Source organism: Scleropages formosus, chromosome 18 (genome assembly GCF_900964775.1).
Source record: "Scleropages formosus chromosome 18, fSclFor1.1, whole genome shotgun sequence".
Classification (NCBI taxonomy): domain Eukaryota; kingdom Metazoa; phylum Chordata; class Actinopteri; order Osteoglossiformes; family Osteoglossidae; genus Scleropages; species Scleropages formosus.
This window is the reverse complement of record NC_041823.1, coordinates 19,363,098-19,382,737: the sequence shown is the minus strand read 5'-3', so window position 1 is coordinate 19,382,737 and position 19,640 is coordinate 19,363,098. Positions and strand designations below refer to the sequence as shown.

Genomic DNA, 19,640 nt, shown 5'->3' with positions numbered 1-19,640 from the left:
AGTAAAACATTTAATTGTGTGAAAATATAAATACAAAAATATATTACGTACAATGTGCAATACTGCAAAAGCATAAAAATAGGAAATTTGATATTCGATTATTGATACAAGACTTACATGTCTGACACAAACAGAGGAATGTGGGGAGGGTGACACAAACTTCCGGAATTTGCATAGTGTGGCCCGTTCTCCACGGCAGGGGTCTCTACCTGCTTGTATTTGTCTCTTTACATCCTCTCCTCTTTGGATAAGTGAATCTCTTTTCCTTGCTCCTGGGATGGAAAGAAGATGCAGTCCTTTTGTTCGTCCCTCTCCTCCTCCGAGAGGTGGACGGGCGGAGAGGACGGCGGCTCAACGGGGCCGAGCCCGTCGCCGTCCTCCCTCCGAGCCCTCCTTTCCTTGTCAGCGTCCTTCCCCACGCCGGTCACTTGATTCAGCAGGCTGACAAAAACGGTCCCAGCACTGTAAATATGAAAGGGACCTGATGGAGAAAGACAATGGAGATGAAGCCATATTACTATCTGTAAAGAACTCTTGTAAGGATTTTTTTTTTTTTTTTTTTTAAAAAATAAAAATAAACCTCACACTTTTAGATATTTCTCTAAAATGAAATGACCGAAGCTGGAGGACATTAACGGGTTCCCCAACGGCCGAGCGTACGGACACTGGACTTGAAGGAGGCTGGGACTGCTGTTATGGCAACGGCTTTAAAATGACATTATCGTTATCAGGGAACTGCGATGTATTATAAACAGTCACTGTTTCTATTGCTGTCCACATAACCATCATCCTTTTTAACTTTCACAATAATAAGAGGTAAATATTGCGAGAGATAAAACTGAAGACGGGCGATCAAGTACCCAGACTCCCAGTGGCCTGTGGGGCTGCTGGCTCTGTGCCGAAGGACGGTTCCGGGCTGCAGTTAGAGGTCGTCCCAAACAGCAGATCAGAGACGCTGGTAGGACTTCGAGGAGGGCACAGATTTTCTTTCTGCAAAAACCCCGTAAAACAGCGGTGATTATGTACATAATTCATAGGATCCCACCATTACAGTAAACCTTGTTCTAATTTTTATGAATTCGACTTATTGACAGCTATGCCCTTGGTATAATTGTATTCTATAATTGTGTATTAAATTCTACAGTCAAATCTTTTGTAATAGTAACATTTAGAGAATGTTTGTTGTATAAATACATTAAATAACATGTACCTTGTGCCCTTCAGCTGCACCAAATTTTATGACTGCAAAAACAAAGAAAGAACTGAATGAGACATCAAAACAATAGCTCAATTAAAGGGCTTTTTTTTTTTTTCCTTTTATTGTGCCATCGGTCATTGGGGACAAAGTGGAACGGGGACAGGGAAAGAACCGGCCTCACTCTTTTTTAAACAGGCTTTGTGTTCAAGTCTCCAAATCAGCAAGACAGCTGTCACGATGACGAATGGGAGGACCGCCACGAAGATGTACCACCACTCAACTCTGGCCTCTGAAAAACAAGAAGTTCTTTGAGTCGTGAACCTTGCTGCGTGGTAAAGAGCGCTAGCGCGTGTGACACGGCGTGGGTCTGACACGCACAGAAGCCACGCACGGCGTTACTGTGCAACGCGCACGTGCAGAGATGCGATATCGCTGCGGACACAGGTGTGCTTTTTAATCCTATGCTCTCGAAGTGTAACGCTCCAAATTCTTTCGCAAATACAATATCACCGAAATACATTATACAAGTAGCTACAGAATTATAGAGTACAATCTTTCAAACATGATATACCGCCAGTTTATGGAGCACATAGGAGAGAAGTGGGTCTGAAAGTGGTGTTTTCAGACCCACTTAAATGTGGAGAGGGATTCAGCAGTTCTGAGAGGAACTGTTCTGAATGATTATTTTTTTGATTGATTGATTGAGAGGGGGCGTGGTGGGGCAGCGACTTTGGCCGGGGCCTGCTCTGCGGTGGGTCTGGGGTTCGAGTCCCGCTTGGGGCACCTTGTGGAGGACTGGCATCCCGTCCTGGGTGTTTCCCCTCCCCATCCAGCCCTACGCCCTGTGTTGCCGGGTTAGGCTCCGGCTCGCTGCGACCCCACTTGGGACAAGCGGCTGTAGACATTGCGTGCGTTATCGATTATGATTATTATGATTATTTCTAAATGATTGCAAAAAACTAAATGGTTTGATCAACCTGTGCTGTGTCTTTAATGCTTTTCGCCCTTGAAAATACATGTCGTCGTCCCCCTTAATGAATTTTCGATTTTGTTTTTCCACATTGTTGTTTTCTACTTTGGTCTGTGATATTGTTATTGTGAACAAGCATCCAGTTTGTTTCCAGCATTTCCCTTATTGTCTCATGATTTTTTGTTTTTCGCTTTTATATGATTTCTGGCTTTTCTGTGTTCGTATAAGATTTGATGTTTGGGTTTATATAAATTTTTGTATTTTTACATTTGATTCACTCAGCTTTTTTTTTTTTTCTGTTTGACACCTCTGGACACAAGGAATACTTTACCCAAGTCAGAAATACACAGATAGGCGCAGAGAAACAAAGCTCACCTGTTCGGCTCCTTTGGACACAAATAGTGTTGTGCGTAGAGTTCCCTGCAGTCAGTACCGTGAGACCCAGAGACGTACAGCTGAACAGAAGAGACAAAAAAGCGATAAGATCTGTTATTAGGTGTCCAACATCCAATACCAGTGCGCACATACACATACAGCGCGCACCCCACACATACAGTAAAATATGATGGAAGAAGTGATGACTTACTTGGTGTGTTGCTTGCATCCTCCTGAAGACGCACTGAAGAAAGTACCAGCCTTACAGGGAACTTCTGTCACTTTCAAAACAAAAACAACAAAGAGCCTGAGAGTGAACTTCCTACGTGTATATCAATGCATGCAGGCTCGCCGTTTAGAAAAGAGACAGGGATAAACAGACATTGGCATAGATTCGGCTGGACACGGTGCCCTCAGCTAACTAAAGTGAAATATGACAGATGCATGAAATAAGCTAAATTGTGGGCAATCTTATTCGACTTACACTACGCATGCAATTCTGGGAAATAAGTCAAAACATAACTGAGAAAGAATGCAGACAATTTAAGATCCAAGTATTGCTTATGGTTTTGAGCATTGACAGCACAAGAAATGAGGTGGTATTAATACATCCAGTCGATGCATTAATAACACTTATGCAGGGGATCAGAGACATCCACAGGTAGCTGCGAGACCTTCGGGGTATAGAACAAACCATGGGCTATAATCATTTAATCAATCAGTTATTCAATGGATTAAAGTGCTTATTATTTCATCACTGACGTATTCTGAATATGTTCCACAGAGGTACACAGCACAAGTACACACACCTGCTCGCACCACGGGTTTACACAAGTTGCAGCTTTGCGTCTCATAGTCGTAGTCGCTGCATTCAAACCCTTCCTTGCATTTGCATCTTGTATTAGATGTGGCATTGCAGCTCCTGTAGGCTTCTAGGTGCATAACTAGAACAACCGCCACAACGGGGGGGGTGAAAGAAAAACATAAAATATTCAGTATCCTTTATTAGCTTTAACAAAATATTTTTTTTTTCCCCCCTGGTAAATTAAATTTTTTATCTGGAAAAAGAAAAATCAGAGGAAGAATGGCATTTCCAGCCGTTCAGGCACTGTGCGTACGGTGCTCCACACTGCCTCGAGTGGCCATTGGGAGAACGGCAGGTAGCACGCTGGCTGGCGGCAGACCTGCTACTCGCCCTACCTTCTCTGCAGTCCTGCGAGCAGCGGCGGCACGACCTTTCTTTGCTGTGGTGGGCCGAGAAGTAGCCGAGGGGGCAGGGAACGCACCGTCTGTCTTGAGTAACATACTCCCCTGCAAGAGCGCAACGCGTTTGAAAACGTAAAACCTCACGGGCCGAAAAAGGGGCACCTTTAGCTGAGGTGTTGTCTTACTTATAGTACCTATTTACCCATTTATACAGCTGGGGAATTTTTATTGGAGCAAATCAGGATTAGGAACCTGGGTACTACAACATGAGGTGGGATTCAAACCCGGCTCCTTCGTGCGACGGTCGCAGTCATTACATACGATATTAACCGACTTCATAAACCGGGCTGCGCGGCACAGCGCACGTAGAAAGCCAATTTTCTGGAGAAAGCGACAATAACAGGAAGTGAGCGGCATTCTGATCGAACGGCGTGCATAGCAATTAAGGATGTGGTTGTGAAGGAACCTAAGGTACCCTCATTCTCGTCATCGACAAGCGAGGCACCTTAAGTTTCCTGCACACGTTTCCACAGAACTTCACAGCGAGAGAGAAGAAAGAAAAAAAAAAAAAACCTCACAGGTAGAGCAGAAGTAAATGCCGCAAAGGAGAGCGTTCAAGCTGCAAAAGAGGAGGAGGACGGGACAAGTGGGAGACGAGGGCCAAGCGCTTGTCACCTGGAGGGCACAGCAAGTCCGCCCTGCGCCAGCGTCCCTGGTGAGAATTTCTGGAGTCTTGCTGCTTGGGAGAGGAGCACAGAGAGCCGTCGGGTCATAATCAAACAGCAGCGGCAGCAACGCTGCCGTGGAGGCGCTGGGCTCGAGGAAAAAAAGCGCAAGGCTCTCTCGCGCCCTTACCGTGGGAAGCGCGGTAATCGCATAACCCAGCACCGCGAGTGCGGCCACGCAGGGGAACATCGCTGCCATCCTGTAAGCAGTAAATCAGGCACCTTTCATCCAGTAAAAATCCTACTGCGGAAAAGTAATCAACATAAAAAGGAAGGGCAGCTTGTATTAAAAAAAATAAGCAGAGGTCAATCATGCCTAAAATCAGCACCATTAATGAGAATAGAGATTTTCACTTCTGTTTTTTTTTTTAAATAGACAAAGTTTACGAGAAGTTCATTTATGCCAAAAGAACGGCGATCGCTCCGTAGCCTGTCTGGGTGCGAAATGTTTTCCAGTAAAGACTGCACGAGGGGAAAAAAAATGCACACACACACACTCACTCACTCATTCACACATAGACAACCCTTTAAACGTGTGTGTGTGTGTGTGAGAGAGGAGAGGAGCCTTACCCTGGGCTCAAGTCCACGATGCTCTGTTGCTCTTGCTGCTACCCGTCCGACCGTTCCCCTCGTTGCTCGAGCGCTTCTCTTTTCGTCGGTGTCATCGTTTCCTAACCTGCCCTCTGTCTTCCTGTGTCGCTCTCCCACCCACACATAACCCAGCAAGAAGGCAGGTGTGCAGCCGACATAACCGCAACAGGCACGTAATCTCCGCACCGTGCGCTATTTACGGTCAGGAACTGGCTTTCTCGCTTATTCCATCACTTTATTTTTAAAAGATGGCAACAGACGCACGCCGTTTACTGCTACGGACTGCTCGGGCACGTAGGGATGGTCGCAAGGGGTCTAGGGCAGGGATTCAAGAACAAGGCCCGAAACGAAGGACGAACGATGGCACAGCACAGAACGCCGTAGGAGTGTAGGTGGGAAAAGCCTTAATAACTTACACTGGTAACGAATAGCGGTCACACGCTGCGCCACTCATTGTCGCTGCCGTTATACGAATACTACGATGTGGGAAACCGGCCCACAGCAGGTGCCGCGAATCCTCCTCGGCCCACGGTGCGAAAGGAGTTTGGCTCCCCCGGTCTAGCGGAATGGCGATGCGGAGCCGTACCGCAGCACGCTGCTCGATGGACCCTTCCTCAGCAGCTCATCCCTTGTCTTTTTTTTTTTTTTTTTTTTTTTTTTTTAAATCCAGTACTTTTTACTTTTCACAGCTGTTTACAATGACTGTTCAGCAGGGGAATGTATACTGGAGCAGTTTTAGGGTAGTACCTTACAGCAGGAGGTGGGACTCAAGCCGAGATTCTTGGGAGTGCAAGGAGGGAACTTACCGCTACGTGATCCGCCGCGCCTGCAGTCAGCAAGCGTTACGGGAAAAAGGACGGTCCTGAGCTTTAGTAAACGAGTAGAGTGAGGAAGCCTTGGATAAATAGTTGAAAACACACACGCACACACAAGCCGCCGGTCCCGAGCGGGGTCACGGGGGGCCGGAGCCTAACCCAGCAACACAGGGCACAAGGCTGTAGAGGGAGGGGACACACCCAGGACCGGGCGCCAGTCCATCAGAAGGCACCCCAAGCAGGACTTGAACCCCAGACCCACCAGAGAGCCGGCACAGCCCAAACTCACTGCACCCCCCAGTTAGTTGAAAACTGTTTTTTTTAAAAAAAAAAAAAAAAAAAAAAAAAAAAAAAAAAAAAAAAAAAATGTGTGAGCTGAGATGGCAGTTAAGGCGCTTGACATGTGACCAGAAGTTTCAATAGGAGCTTCCGAAGGGGCACAATTTCATAAGCAAGCAGGACAGCCTCCGCTGGTTATACGAAGTCTCATGCATGTCTGTGAACCGCGGTAATTTTGAACGGATGTCTATCCAGAAACGGTTTATTAATAACCGATTCACAGCACAACTAAAACCCAACTGAGAAGTGTCATCGCAGCGGAGGTAAGGGGAAGAACCTTAAGAAACACAATATACCAGTTCCAGCGTAAAACGTGCAGCGAGATATCGAAGATAAGGACGGTGGTGTCAATGAGTCATCTTTATAAGGGTGAAGCAGTGGCCTCACAGCACCAGACAGGAAACGTCACGAGCGCATTTTACCGGAAGGGCCACGTCAGACCTCCTCCTGTCCGCATCCCACTGTTGGCATCGCATTACGAATGGCCCGAATCCAAAAAAAGTGTGCATCTCTCAAATAAACCATGCAGCAGTCAGTATTATTCAGCTGTAACATTTATTCTTCTGCTTGCTTCCAGAAACTGAGCGCTGCTTACAAGCTACCAGAAACCGGCTCGTATATTCATACATATCCATGCAGTCTTATGCAAAATATACTTTGAGTTCCGCAATTGTGATTCATTAATTCCAGCCGTTTAAGTTTCTTTCAATTATAGTACTTGAAATGACTCATTCTAAAGGAAATACATTGAGTCAATAGATTAACACCAGACAGAAGTCTACTTCATCGGTTCATCTGATGAATGACTTGTGATGACCAAGGCCTTTGCCTCAGTTTCCTTGCGTGTTCAGCGTTTATAAACACCTTCTTCTGCCTGCAATTTCCAGAAGACATGAAATAACATAGCACATTTATCATTACATATATACATTCATATACATTTTTCTTTCCATTTCTGCTTATTTCTTTTACTTATTGCTCAAGCTATTACATGAAGACCTACGGAAACAGGAATCGATTTTTTTCCCCTCAAAAAATATCTTAAGGCTGGTTTTCTCCAACTTCTTCATGCACACACATACATTTTCTTTGGAATCCTGACTGGATCCGTGAGCCGCTCGCAATCCTTTATGCTGCAACTCCGATGTTGCAAAGTGAACTCAGATTTGGTTAGTGACTCTTAAGTTTGACTTTTCTGAAGTCTTTGCACTGAACGTGAGCAAGTAGTCTTATAGTACCTACATTGTAAAACCATAACTTGTATACACACTCAAAACAAACGTACTGACATGCATACATAAACACTTCAAAATTGTCTGCAACTTAACGAAGAAAAATCTGGTCACCCTTAGACTTTCTCAACATGTAACATTTTCCCTCTACGTTCTCCAACTCAGGCAATAACCCATTTTTTTTCCCAAAATTACATAAAAATTCATTGTGACCAAGTGAAATTGAATATACTTCTGTGTAATGATTTCTGAAGCAGTATTATACTAACACTTAGCTTTTGCCATTTTTCATTCCGTCCTGTGTTGACGCTTGGTAAAAAGCGCCGTGTATTGTTATGCAAATTAGTCACACATGCCTTCAGCCGTGTGAATTTACTGTGGCTCAGAAAGTGACATCACTGTGTCCAAACGGTGCACCGACAAACTCTGCAAGACAGCTGTAGATTTAACTATAGTCACGATTCAGCGAGTGGGTTTCTGCCATCGTCTCTACCTTCACTGTCCGTCTGTCCTTATTGCATTTATAAATATCCATACCCATCTGCTCTGCACTTCATTAATGCCTGACACTTCAGCACGTTTTACCCATACGGTAGGAAAAAGTTGTGGCAATGAAAGGAAAGCTGAAACGCTCCCTCTAATGTATTACGCACGAGAGCCCTGTACCAGTTTCAATGGCGAATTTATGTAGAACTGTAGCTACGCACTGATCTTTGTATCGGCGCAACCACAGATTGACATAAATATCAGCATATCTTGCACATGGTGTGCAATTGTTTAAACTATGCATGCAGAGTTTCGGTCCAAAGTGGTATATATTTGTAGTATTGACAGCATTGGCCCTTTGGCTCAGTAAAAAAAGCCAACCAGAAATATCACCCATTTCCAGTTAGAAACAAATGACTGCATCAACATCAAGAACGTATAAGGTGGATTGCTTTCCGGATTTCGCACACTTGGCGCCCTGTACATTTCCGATGGTTTTCTTTTTGCCAGCCAAGTCTGGAAAGCAAGAGCCGTACTGCGTAAGAATTTAGACTGATACCCATAAGTCGAAAGCTCCTGCTGATGTTTCAGTTGAAGTATAATGTATGTGCTATGGAAGTTGATCGAGATGATGTCAGCTAGGCCAGAAGATCGGGGGCACTTAGCGCATAGCCTAATATATCAGTTACGTTTCATTAACATTTTCGCTTGAAACTGCACGTTGCGGCGGGTTCACGACGCGTCATTATGAAACGGCGACTTAATCGGGAAGAGACGCTACTGGACAAATACGCTCGTATAAAAATAAAGTCATCGTTGGACATGTATTAACACTGTACAAGGTGCTACGGCACAACACGGCGCAGCAGCACCTGCACGAAAACAAACTAGCGTGGAGACGAGATAAGAGTCCAAATGCAGTAATGCACATCTCCACAAGAGGACGGTAAAGGAGTTGGGGAAATTCAGCGCTCCCTGCGCAAGCTCCTCCACACCAACGTGGATGCCACACTCCCCCTTAAGCGCATACAAATCTTTGACAAAAATATAGAACAAGGTCCTTTTCTACCAGACAATGACGATGACAGCGATGAAGGCAAACAGGGTGGTGTCAATGGTACAGGCTGCCAGGATGCACCAGGTTTCCACCAGAGTAGCGCCCAAGTGCACAGAGCAAATCTATTATCTTCCTGAATGTGCGGGTGGAGGCGCCTGGTTCTTTTCTTTGTCTGCGTCATCGCTCTCTTCACCCCCTGCAGGTACGAGGGGAGTGGATTTACTGGAGAGGGAGAGAGACAGACAGACAGAGAGAGAGAGAGAGAGAGAGAGGCAGTAGGTACCAACGGAACGACTCAAAGACAAAAAGGGCAAGATGTCAGAGAGTGAGAGAGGAGACGACGGAAGCGTGGGTTGGCAGACCTGTCCCCGGTCTGAGTGATGAGCCTGCGGCAGGTCTCCATCTGCACGTCGAGACCCCGCTTCATGGAGCACATCTCCATGTACTCGTGTAGGTGCCGGTTCATGTCCGACTTGGCTGTGGCCAGCTCGAGCTGCAGAGGAGACACGGAGACCTGCGCAGTCACACCACGTGACACCTGGTTCTTATAAAATGAGGTCAAGGGAGGCAGCGTACCAGCTCTGAACCTGGTTAACCGTCACTTTTCACACATCCAACCTGCCAGTCCCACGTTTGGAGATCACTGATTAAAAATTATGCCACAAACTACAATATTAACTGTAAATTGACTTAAGTCTTTTTTTTTTTTTTTTTAATCTAGAATGCCCTGGAGGGGTGGGCAACCACTGGCACCTGGACCCCCAGAGGTCCGTTCCCCCCCACCTTTACCCTTGACTTTCAGTTGGGAGGTTTTTTGCTCCTTTCCTCTGTAGCCAGTAGGCTCACTTACAGCTTTAATAACTACATGGATAATGTATTACTCTAGTGTACAGTGAACTGTCTTGTTTTTGTCTTATGCCTTTATTAGGCGCTCTATGTCACTGTGTGAGAAGAACACTAATTCAGTTGAATATTTTAAAACTACTTTAAACAGCGGTAAAAACAAACAAAAAAAAAGTCCCACTGAAATAAGGAATGAAGGGCTCGGGCGCTCGGAAGCCCATCGTACGCAAGATTTTGAGCACATTTAAAGTATTTCTCATTAAAAACTACGTAAATGTTAAATCGCATCTTAGACTGTAAACCGTCGCAGAACGCTGCAAGCGTTACCTCAATTTGATCGATGGTTTCCTGGTACTCCTTCTCTCGGGATTTGAAGAGACACTCCGTGTCCTTTATCACTTTCTCCAGGGATTCCTCCTGCTGGGAGATCAAAACAGCCTTGAGCAAGGACACGTTAGAGCGCATCTCCTTCGGGTACGTTATGAAATCAGGGACATGCCCGAGTCACAGTGCACGTGCACATACAGAGGACTGCAGTCCACACCCGGCCCCTCAAGGGCCCCGTAAACCCGGAGCCCCGATGTCATCACCGGTGCGCATTCGAACCCTTCCTCGTAGGACTTGGGGAGAAAAGCTGCAAGTACCTCCCCCTGTGTCTCCGCTCCCAGGCCACATCCAGGGAAATCTTCCCACAGCAACAGCGTCTCCTCCGTCTCCTCCCAGGCCAGGCTGTCGCAGTCATCGTCAAACTCGCAGTCCCTCCTTCCGCAGGCACGGCAGAGAAGCAACGCAACACATACAAGAGGGAGCGTGAAGGACCGAAGCAACATGGCGCAAAGGTTACGCCTCCTGTCCGCAACTCAGTTTGTCTCCGGTGAGAAATCGTTGTCTCCTCATGCCAGGCAGACACTGGCAGCCTACAGGAGTTCATTACACTAAAGGCCTGCGCATTAGTTATAGCTGTGGCCAAAAATATTGGCACCCTTGAACATTTTTGCAAAAGGAAGTTTAACTCGGAACTACGCAGCTGCACAAGCGAGTCGTACGCATTAGTTTGACAGTCGATAAGCAGTACATATGAGCTGTAAAATAGTAAGTCTGACTGTTTGTACTCTGATGAGTGACACTGCAGAGCAACGCGGGTTCAAGTTGAGGCCCGAATTGCAGGAGCATCGGTCACAAAAACTGCAGTTATTTAATACGTCAGGGGGAACCGTCTCAAAAACGACGACGGTGTAGACTAAATATGAACAACTATCGCCAAGAAGAACGAATGGTCGCGAGTGAAAGCTCACCTACAGGAGCAGAATGACACTCGACTGGATCGTTGCTAAATACGGCTCCGAAAAAGGCCACGAAATTGAATCAACACCTCTGTGACTAAATTCCAAGCTTCTCAAAGCTGGAAGTTATGGTTCGGCTGCCATTTGGAAAGCAATCGTATTCAAGTCACAGACGACCAAGAAACGCAAGACAATTTTACGAGACCGGGTGCACCCTACGGCGCAAACGCTATTCCCTCATGATGGTCCCATATTTCGGGATGGGAATGTCCCCCATACACATTGCTAAACCAATTCAACACCTCCATTGGCCTTCCTAGCCAGTAGAGCTAAACATCGATGAACCTTTACGGGAAGTTCAAGCGGAGAGCAAAAGTAGATTTCCACCACCATCCCTCAAAGAGAACTGGAGGCTTTTCTTAGAAAAATTATACACTCACTATACACCGTTTAGAACTTGTATAGTAAGCATTGCATGAAGCTGTAGAGCTGCTCTGGAGGCAAAGGATGGTTCTACTGCTTCGTAGGTCCATGACATTAATATATTGTTAGGCGTTTTATTTTGTCCACCCCATAAGTTGAAATTCAAGTATTTGGTCTCCACATCATAGAACTTTATTTTTTAATCCAGAACTCCTCTTTAAATCGGAAAACTAAAAAGAACTGACAAAATTGACACACCAGACCCAATGCGCAGCATTTGGTCAAAATAAGTGGAGTCAAGAGCTTCCTATGACGATTGAGTTTCCAGAAGTTGGCCCATTCTTCTTGTGCAAACTGCTCCAGTTCTTCCATCTATTATTTCCAGAACATTCTACAGGTTTACAATGGGATTTAGATCTGGACTCCTTGCTGCCTGTATTTAACTACAAGAAGTACAAGGGTATCAATATTTTCAGCCACGACTGTACACGGTTTCTGGCGGGGGGGGGGGGGGGGGGGGAGACGTTCACTCACAGCTGGTTTAACATTCGTTGCATTTCCTCATTGATGTGGTTGGCCGAGGAGCCGCAGAGCTCATCTTTGGTCCCTCCACCCTCACTTTCCGAGATGCTCGTTGGCTCATCTGGCTCACTGCCGTTCCCCGGCTGAGCAGTCTGCTTGCGAGGACGGCGACTGATGGTAGATGGAGGGGTGGCAACCTAGGAAATGTGACAGGAATTGGAAATGTGGAATGCAGCTGTAGCAGCATGGAGGACTGAGACACTAATGTGACAGAAAAGGTACCTGGAAGATCTTGATCATGTCCTCGCAGTTCCTCTGCTGGGCGACGTCACACAGGCGTGCCGTGATGTCGATGCGGCGGCAGATGTCCATGTCCACCTTCATGGCTTTTTCCTGGATTTTACTGTCAAGCTCGGATAAATTCTAACAGAAAGAGAAGAGGGCGGATTAATCCCAACCGACTCGAAATATCGCAGGCCGCGACACGACTCGCAATTTGTTTTCGACGTGACATCTGCTTTTAATATAGAGTTATAATGTACAGCATGGAAGTCGTCACCACGAGCTGCACGTTCAAAGGACGTTACAGACTAAATCCCACCGCAGAAGACACACGACTGTTGAGAAACCCTGCAGTGCTCATGGAGTCATTTAAACATGTTCATTTCATGTAATGTAAAACATAAGTTAAAAGGCTGCATGTGTGCCCGTTGGTACAGCACCCACAGGAAGTGTAGATAACTGCTGCTGCAGTGCCTAGGCTTGAACCCAGGGCCCACAGGCCTTCCAGCTGTTTCCCGCCCTCCTTAGACACCAGCCCTTAGCAACATGACTAATGTCACATCGGCAAGCCTACAATGAGTGCAACAAGGTAAAAACACAGCAAACTGATGCATGTTGATACAAGCTGCGTATAGACTCAAATCTCTATTTACTTTAACTTGACAAAGAAGCAGAGATGCTTTAAAAAAAAAAAAAAAAAAAAAAAAAAAAGAAAAAAAGCAGGATTTACTTATTGGATAAGTCAGGGAAACGGTAACAGTAAGTAAGCATACCTCATATTTGACCAGAAAATACTATGCTACCTGGGGGTTGCACGTGGTATAGCGGTTAGAGTCGATGCCTTGTCGATGCCCAGGTTCTAACCCTCAGTCCTATGTTTGGAAATTCTACCGCTGAAGTAGTTTGCTCAAGGGTTACAAGACTGTCAATCTCTATATTATATCCTACCCTTAGATAACTAAAAATAAATAAAAAAAAAAATCGAAATTCCTCAAGCTTAAATGGTAAAACAAGATAGTGAAAAGGGGAAGGAGAAATCACCTGCATGTAATAAGAAGAAAAAGTGAGTGTTTGAGCCCTAAGCCATGAGGATAAACTGGATCGTTTCCACATGTCGTGTTTAAAGAAACAGACAGGCAACAAGTTCAGACATTGTCAGGGCAATCCTCACTCTCGGGAAAGCGAGGGAAACATGGTACGTGAGGGGGGGGAAGGGAAACGAAAGAGAGCAACAGAGAGAAAGAGGATTAGGAGCATGTTCTCGAGGAGCGCACCGGACAGCGGGTTCTGGCCCGGCTCGCGGGGGGGGGGGGGATGAGGTTTAGTACAATGCCGTAAACATGGCGACTCGGGACTGGACGGGGGATTAGCCCCGCACCGCACCGGGTCTGCCGGGACTCCACGCTCGAAGGCGCCCGTGTGCAGGCGGACCTCGGGGAGGGGCTGCCACTCACATTGCTCATGAGGCCCTTGAAGAGCACCAGCTCAGCCTTCAGCTGCTGCACGCGCAGGGCCAGCTCGTCCTGACACGCCTCGCTCTCCTGGAGGTCCTGCAGCGGAGGAGGAAACAGAGCGGCGCCACGTCAACCTCGGGGCACGGCTACAGCCGCACCGCAACGCACAAAACACACACGCCGCAGAGCGAGCAGACAGGCAGCTCCCTGGCCAGCGGCGAGCTTCCGCCGCAGCCCTCGGCAAGACGGCTCGCGCATCTTGACAAGTTCAACAAAGAGCACAAAGCAAGGAATTTGAAAACAAATCATGAAACAAGGAAACCAAAGTACATTAACGTTACCGCTCTACAAAGTGACGCCACTGACCACTCGCACCCAACAAACAAAAACAGCTTCAAAGCTTTGCCTTACAATTCGGGATCCTGTTTGGTTATTTTTAAACTCCCTGCCAACTGACCTTGACTAAGCTTACGCTTTCAAATCTGTCTCATTACCGTAAAGCGTGACGATTTGGAGGCCCCGCGACACTTACGAGCAGCAAAACGTCTGGGCTGCACCTTCATCACCTAAAAACGCTCATCAATGGTCACTGCTTTCATTTCACTACTCAATACTAAACCTGGCCCAAACATTTCTGAAACAATATAGTTTCAGAGACGAAGCGCTATTCTCTTTCCCGAGATGCACGCCTCGGTGTTTTTACATACTTCAGTTAATGCAGTGTGATGTTTGGAACTCGAACTCGTTCCCAGCGGTGTCGTGGAGACAAGTCCTTACAGCGCCTCGCATAAATAACATGGTAAACGACACGCAAATTCGCTGGTTAATCCTGGGCTGGGACCGCAGTGTAGCAGTTGAGAAAATTCAAATGGGGGGGGGAACTAAGGCACTGGTGCTTGCAATAATTCTACGAGGGACAACGTTTTCTGTAGGTGTATGAACGCTGTATGCAGGCGATCGTGAAGAAACGGTAATTCACTTACAATACCAATGAGCGACGGCTGATCCTTCCACTGTGGGGTGGGATCAGGAGTGCAAACCTAATTCATGCTATTTAACAACATTTCTCAAAAAAAATTTTTATTTCTTGTCCTGCTTAGAAAAAACAGAAGGTCCAGATTTGTTTCTAAACAACACACAAAATCCAGGAAACGTGGACAGCAGCACAGCAACGTCCCAAGGGAAAGGACGCGCCCCACCGTGGGAGGTCTGAGCACGGAAGACGTGCCCTTCCCGCACCTCCCGGAGAAGCCTTGCGTTCGGGGCCCTTAGCGATCAATAACTGACTGCAGGGCTTCAGCCTAAACAGCACTTCCCCCACGCAGCTGTTCTGCCACACCGTCGCAAAGCTGCAGGCACAGCAAGCAAACAAACAAGGCCTCGAAACAAAAACACTGAGGTGTGGGAAACAGGAGACGGCAGCGGTGCGCTTTACCTCCTGCAGGTCTGTCACTTTCTCCTGGAGGTCCACTCGCATCGTGTACTCTTCTTCCCATCTAGGAACAAAAGAGTTATACTATAGTATAACATTGGAAATGGAATCAGTCTTGAGAGCTGATTTTAAACTACTGTGTCTAAAGTGTTGCGTTTTCTTTCATTTGTTATTCCATCCCTCGTTTTTCCATACTGCGCCGTCTGTAAGTTCGAGACACGGACACTGATCTACTCAGCGTCAGAAGATTTACCATATTCCAATCATAATTACACCTATCTTTCAAATTCTTAGCTGTTGCTTAAATTTTGCGATGAAGCGCTAAAAGCCAAAGAAAATCCTTAGAATAAAAAAGTCAAATGCAATCATTAAATTTACACTTATTTAGTGTAAATAAATTGTTCCCGTCTCCGAGAACAATACAAAAAGCGCGTTGCACCGACAGAAGGAATTTACACAGATTTCTTATTGGTTCATTATTATACCCTTAACACAAAATCCACATCCAGAATGTATTAATGGAAAATTTGTCAATATAGTTAGATTAGCAATAATTTAACAGCAGGTCTGTACTGCAGTTTGAGGGGCACAAATGACATGGAAAAAAATAAACTGCAGATTTTACTCTTTAACCAGATGACTGACACGGCACTCGGAAGGTGTGTACCGTGCAAGCGTTCGCAGACGCATCGTGTGCGAGCTATGTAGCGTGGGACACATCGCGCACACGAGTGAGGATGTTGTGCCACTGGTACAGCTGCTTCGCTCCCATGTGCCACTGCGAGCAGAATGTACTGCATTGCAGATGCTGAGAGAACGCAGACGCAAGGGCAGGGTGGGAAGAGGGGGGGGGGCTGCGCACATGGACTGAAAGAAGAGTGCAGGAAAGGACGCGAGGTTAACTTGAGCTGTACAGCCAACTTGCTCTTTCCTATCAGCTGATCATCTCCCCACACACACACACACACACACACACACACACACACACACACACACACACACACACACACTGGCTGAAGCCACTTGTCCCAAGCGGGGGTCGCAGCAAGCCGGAGCCTAACCCGGCAACACAGGGCATAAGGCTGGAGGGGGAGGCGGCACACCCAGGATGGGCAGCAGTACACACTCCTCCCTCATCTCAGTTAAAAGCAGTGATTTTTTTATTATTTAAAAAAAAAAAAAACTATGTTGCTAAGGCAAATTTTACACTAGTGCCTATAAAGTACAAGTGTCTTTCCTCTCAAACCCGATGCCGAGTGCTGCATGGGCTTATTGTTAACATGACAGCGCCGTGTGTGTGTATACAGTACACGGCCCATCAGTCTTCACTGCCGACACCGTCCCAGCACCGATGAGGAGCAGCAGTGCATTCACCTGCACGTAGACTCACGCCGCACAACATGTGACAAAAGCTGACGTGTCGCTCATCTGCGAAGGGCGCGTGACGCACAGCGCACCCTGCCACCGTGTCCTCCGACACAGAATGGTCTTTAGCGAGACACACACTTCCAGAAATGAGAGAGCGCACGAAGGTTCACTTGCTAAGGGGGGAGAAAACAGTCAGCGAGCTGCAGGAAACCCACCCCACACACACTTCGTGTTCTTGAGTGGCACCAGCGTTTCCACACCACGGCAGTACTGTGTTTACTCACCGAACAAACTCATCTCTCCCTTTTCACCATAACCAATAATAATAATAATAATAATAATAATAATAATAATAATAATAATAATAATAATGGAAGGACAAGTATTCTGGCACTGATTTACCGCATCAGTCACTGCCATGTAGCAGAATGAGAAAAAGAAAGCCATGGACAAGAAACCCCTCTCGAGTCCTGACAGTGACTGGCGAGTACTTGTAGCTGAGCTGCAGCAGGGACAGTACTGAACAGAAGCAGTACTTGCTGTGAGAGTGAGAGAGAGAGAGAGACTGCTGTGCTGCGCAAGGGGTGACTGACTTGGCTGTAGGTCACCCAGCAGTGTAAGTCACCTTGAAGAAAGGCACGAGCTGAGTACCAGCTCATAATAACCGCTCCAGGAGAAAAGCTTTGCTAAATTCATTCATTCATTCATTAACATCCATGTGGGCGGGGGGGGGGGGGGTTCGCATTCACCGCTCTACAGACCCCAGCTACAGGGATCACCGACAGCGGCACACGATTCACCGATCACTTCAGCTTCGATGAGGATGACCATCGTGATGCTGATGGTGCTGATGCTGATGATGCTGACCGTGTGCGGGCTCTACCTGCGCTTGTACTCGTCCCTCTCCCGCTTCACTTTGGCCAGCACGTTGTACAGAGCCCGGATCTCGGGCGTGATGGTGTCGATCTGCACGCCCACGCCGTCCGGGTGCACCCACGACACGCCCGGGCTCGTGATGCGCGTCTCCACGCCGGGCGCGAGCTTCCGGGTGTGGTTGTAGGACCAGATGGTACCGGGCAGGAAGCGGGGCGGCGGGTTGGCCGAGGGTCCGCCGGCGAACGCAGCCGGGCTGCCGCTGCTCTTCGCGTTCACGTTCGCGTTCGCAAGGCTGTCCGTGGGGGTCACGGGCCCCACCACGATGCTCGGGTTCGAGTTGGGGTCCGCCGCCGTGCACGCGCCCGCCGCGTTCTCCGCGCCGAAAAGGAGGGGCGGCATAAAGAGGCTCGCGGGCCTCTGCACCGCGTTGTTGGCGTTGTGGAACGGGAGCGAGCCGGGCCGGAGCGGGATGGGGATGATGGGCCCCACGAAGCCCGTCTGCACGCCCATCTCCTTGGTGGGCGGCTTCCGGGACTCGGCGGCGACCACCACGCGGTTGATCTCGAGCGCCTGCTGCAGCTGCTTCTCGAGGATCTTGTTGCGGCGCTCGAGCTCGTGCACCTTGGCGAGGAAGCAGCGGAAGCGCAGGTTCAGGGTCTTCAGCACGCTGATGTTGGAGCCCAGGTCGTTGCGCAGCGCCGTGGCGGCGGGGGGCGCCGCGGCGGGGGGCAGGTGCACTGAGTTGTTGATGTGGAAGTAGGCGACGCCGGCGCTGTGCGGAGCCGCTACGAAGTCGAGTCCCGGCACGCCGGTGGCGGCGCACAGGCCGGCGGGCTGCTCGCCCAGGAAGGCGGCCGGCTCGGGGGCGCCATAGGCCGGCTCGCCCAGCAGCGGCGGCCCAGTCGGAGACTGGAGGCCGGGCCCCTGACTCGGGTGCTGCTGCTGCGGCTGCTGCTGCTGCTGCTGAAGAAAAACGCTCGCCCCCAGCAAAGGATTCATGCTATTGTAGGAAAATCTAAAATGCTCCAAATCTGGCATGAAAACGGACTTGCAGGCGACGGACTATCAATCCGACTCTTCCGTCCTACACACAGTTTCGAGGTTTAAAATCGAGGTTATGCAACAACTGTGAAGCAGCTGCACTCCAATTAATGGCTATATAATAACGTTTAAGAACGAGCGAGATATCCGACGACCGAAATTTAAGAAGAAGTCGGCAGCGAGTTAGGCTTTAAGCGAAGAAACCCCGCCAACTGCGTAAGACTGCAACTGCAGGATCCGCAGAGATTGAATGAGCTCCCGGTAAATGGAGTCTGCCGTAGCCTGCGCCCGTCAGCTGGCAGCACCATACACAAACATGAGCTAATGCGGGATTTGCTGTGGCGCTACCGTAACTACACGAATATATACTTCCGAGAAAAGGGCGGGCTCATCGGTTTGCCCGTTGTGGCACGAATTTTTCTTTGTTCTCCACAGCCTTCAGTCTGTAATTACGGTAATACGCCATTTACGTCACAAAACATAAATAGAGACATGTCATGGAAGGAGACAACTTTTAATCGCCTAGCCGTTCTGTTTTTGTGTTCGCTACTGCACGTTGCATTGGTGTCGCAGCTTCTCTGTCATTTTTTAAAAAGCCGCGAACACCACCTGGAGTATATTATTTTTCAAACGAGATATTTAAAATGTTCTTTATTACCGGCTAAATTCCTCCCGCACAAGACATTATCACAACATAATTGTCTAAAAGCAACCACATTACACATGAAAATATGCAAGAATCCCTTGAGATTCGCCTTAAATTGAACTAATTAACATTTCAAAATATGAATTTCGACACTAATGTTAGGTGTAGATGTAAACCACTACATCAATGGAATACAATACATCTCATGAGGGAAAAGTAAAAGCAAAGAAAACTATAAAACACAATAAAATTGTATCGCAGTGAATACCAACATAGGCCATGTGTTAGAGCTTATAAATTCTCGTTTTCTGGGAGTACGGTGCCCTGTTTTAGCTCCGCAACGTCTCAATTCGAGTGACTGTAATGGTCAATGTTCCCTAATTAGTTGTTTTTTTTCCCATTTCGCCATTAATTCTATGCTCTGTTGTGCCTGTCAGTGTTTACTTACTGACATTTACCTTTCCCTGCTTAAAACA

General features: G+C 47.5%; 2 protein-coding genes across 7 annotated transcripts; both read right to left on the bottom strand.

Moving 5' to 3' along the window:
• Positions 1 to 25: 25 nt before the first annotated feature.
• Positions 26 to 5,609, bottom strand: LOC108925668 (tumor necrosis factor receptor superfamily member 5). Of its 6 annotated transcripts, none has more exons than XM_018737828.2 (11): positions 5,045 to 5,609; positions 4,605 to 4,718; positions 4,425 to 4,488; positions 3,744 to 3,854; positions 3,353 to 3,487; positions 2,755 to 2,824; positions 2,544 to 2,623; positions 1,380 to 1,487; positions 1,211 to 1,242; positions 861 to 990; positions 26 to 481 (listed from the first exon to the last, which is right to left on the bottom strand). In XM_018737828.2, the coding sequence occupies exons 2-11, from the start codon at positions 4,671 to 4,673 to the stop codon at positions 228 to 230; spliced, it is 1,053 nt and encodes a 350-aa protein (XP_018593344.2). In that variant the 5' UTR covers positions 4,674 to 4,718; positions 5,045 to 5,609; the 3' UTR covers positions 26 to 227. The 6 variants fall into 6 exon arrangements, with proteins under 6 accessions (XP_018593344.2, XP_018593369.2, XP_018593353.2 ...); XM_018737853.2 differs by having other exon boundaries at positions 4,425 to 4,485; XM_018737837.2 differs by having other exon boundaries at positions 4,605 to 4,715.
• A 1,468-nt stretch (positions 5,610 to 7,077) lies between these two features.
• iffo1b (intermediate filament family orphan 1b) lies at positions 7,078 to 18,601 on the bottom strand. The gene is made up of 9 exons (XM_018735501.2): positions 17,485 to 18,601; positions 15,237 to 15,297; positions 13,802 to 13,897; positions 12,348 to 12,488; positions 12,078 to 12,262; positions 10,482 to 10,599; positions 10,165 to 10,257; positions 9,357 to 9,487; positions 7,078 to 9,216 (listed from the first exon to the last, which is right to left on the bottom strand). Exons 1-9 carry the CDS (start codon positions 18,513 to 18,515, stop codon positions 9,120 to 9,122), a joined length of 1,953 nt encoding a protein of 650 aa, XP_018591017.2. The 5' UTR covers positions 18,516 to 18,601; the 3' UTR covers positions 7,078 to 9,119.
• Positions 18,602 to 19,640: the final 1,039 nt, after the last annotated feature.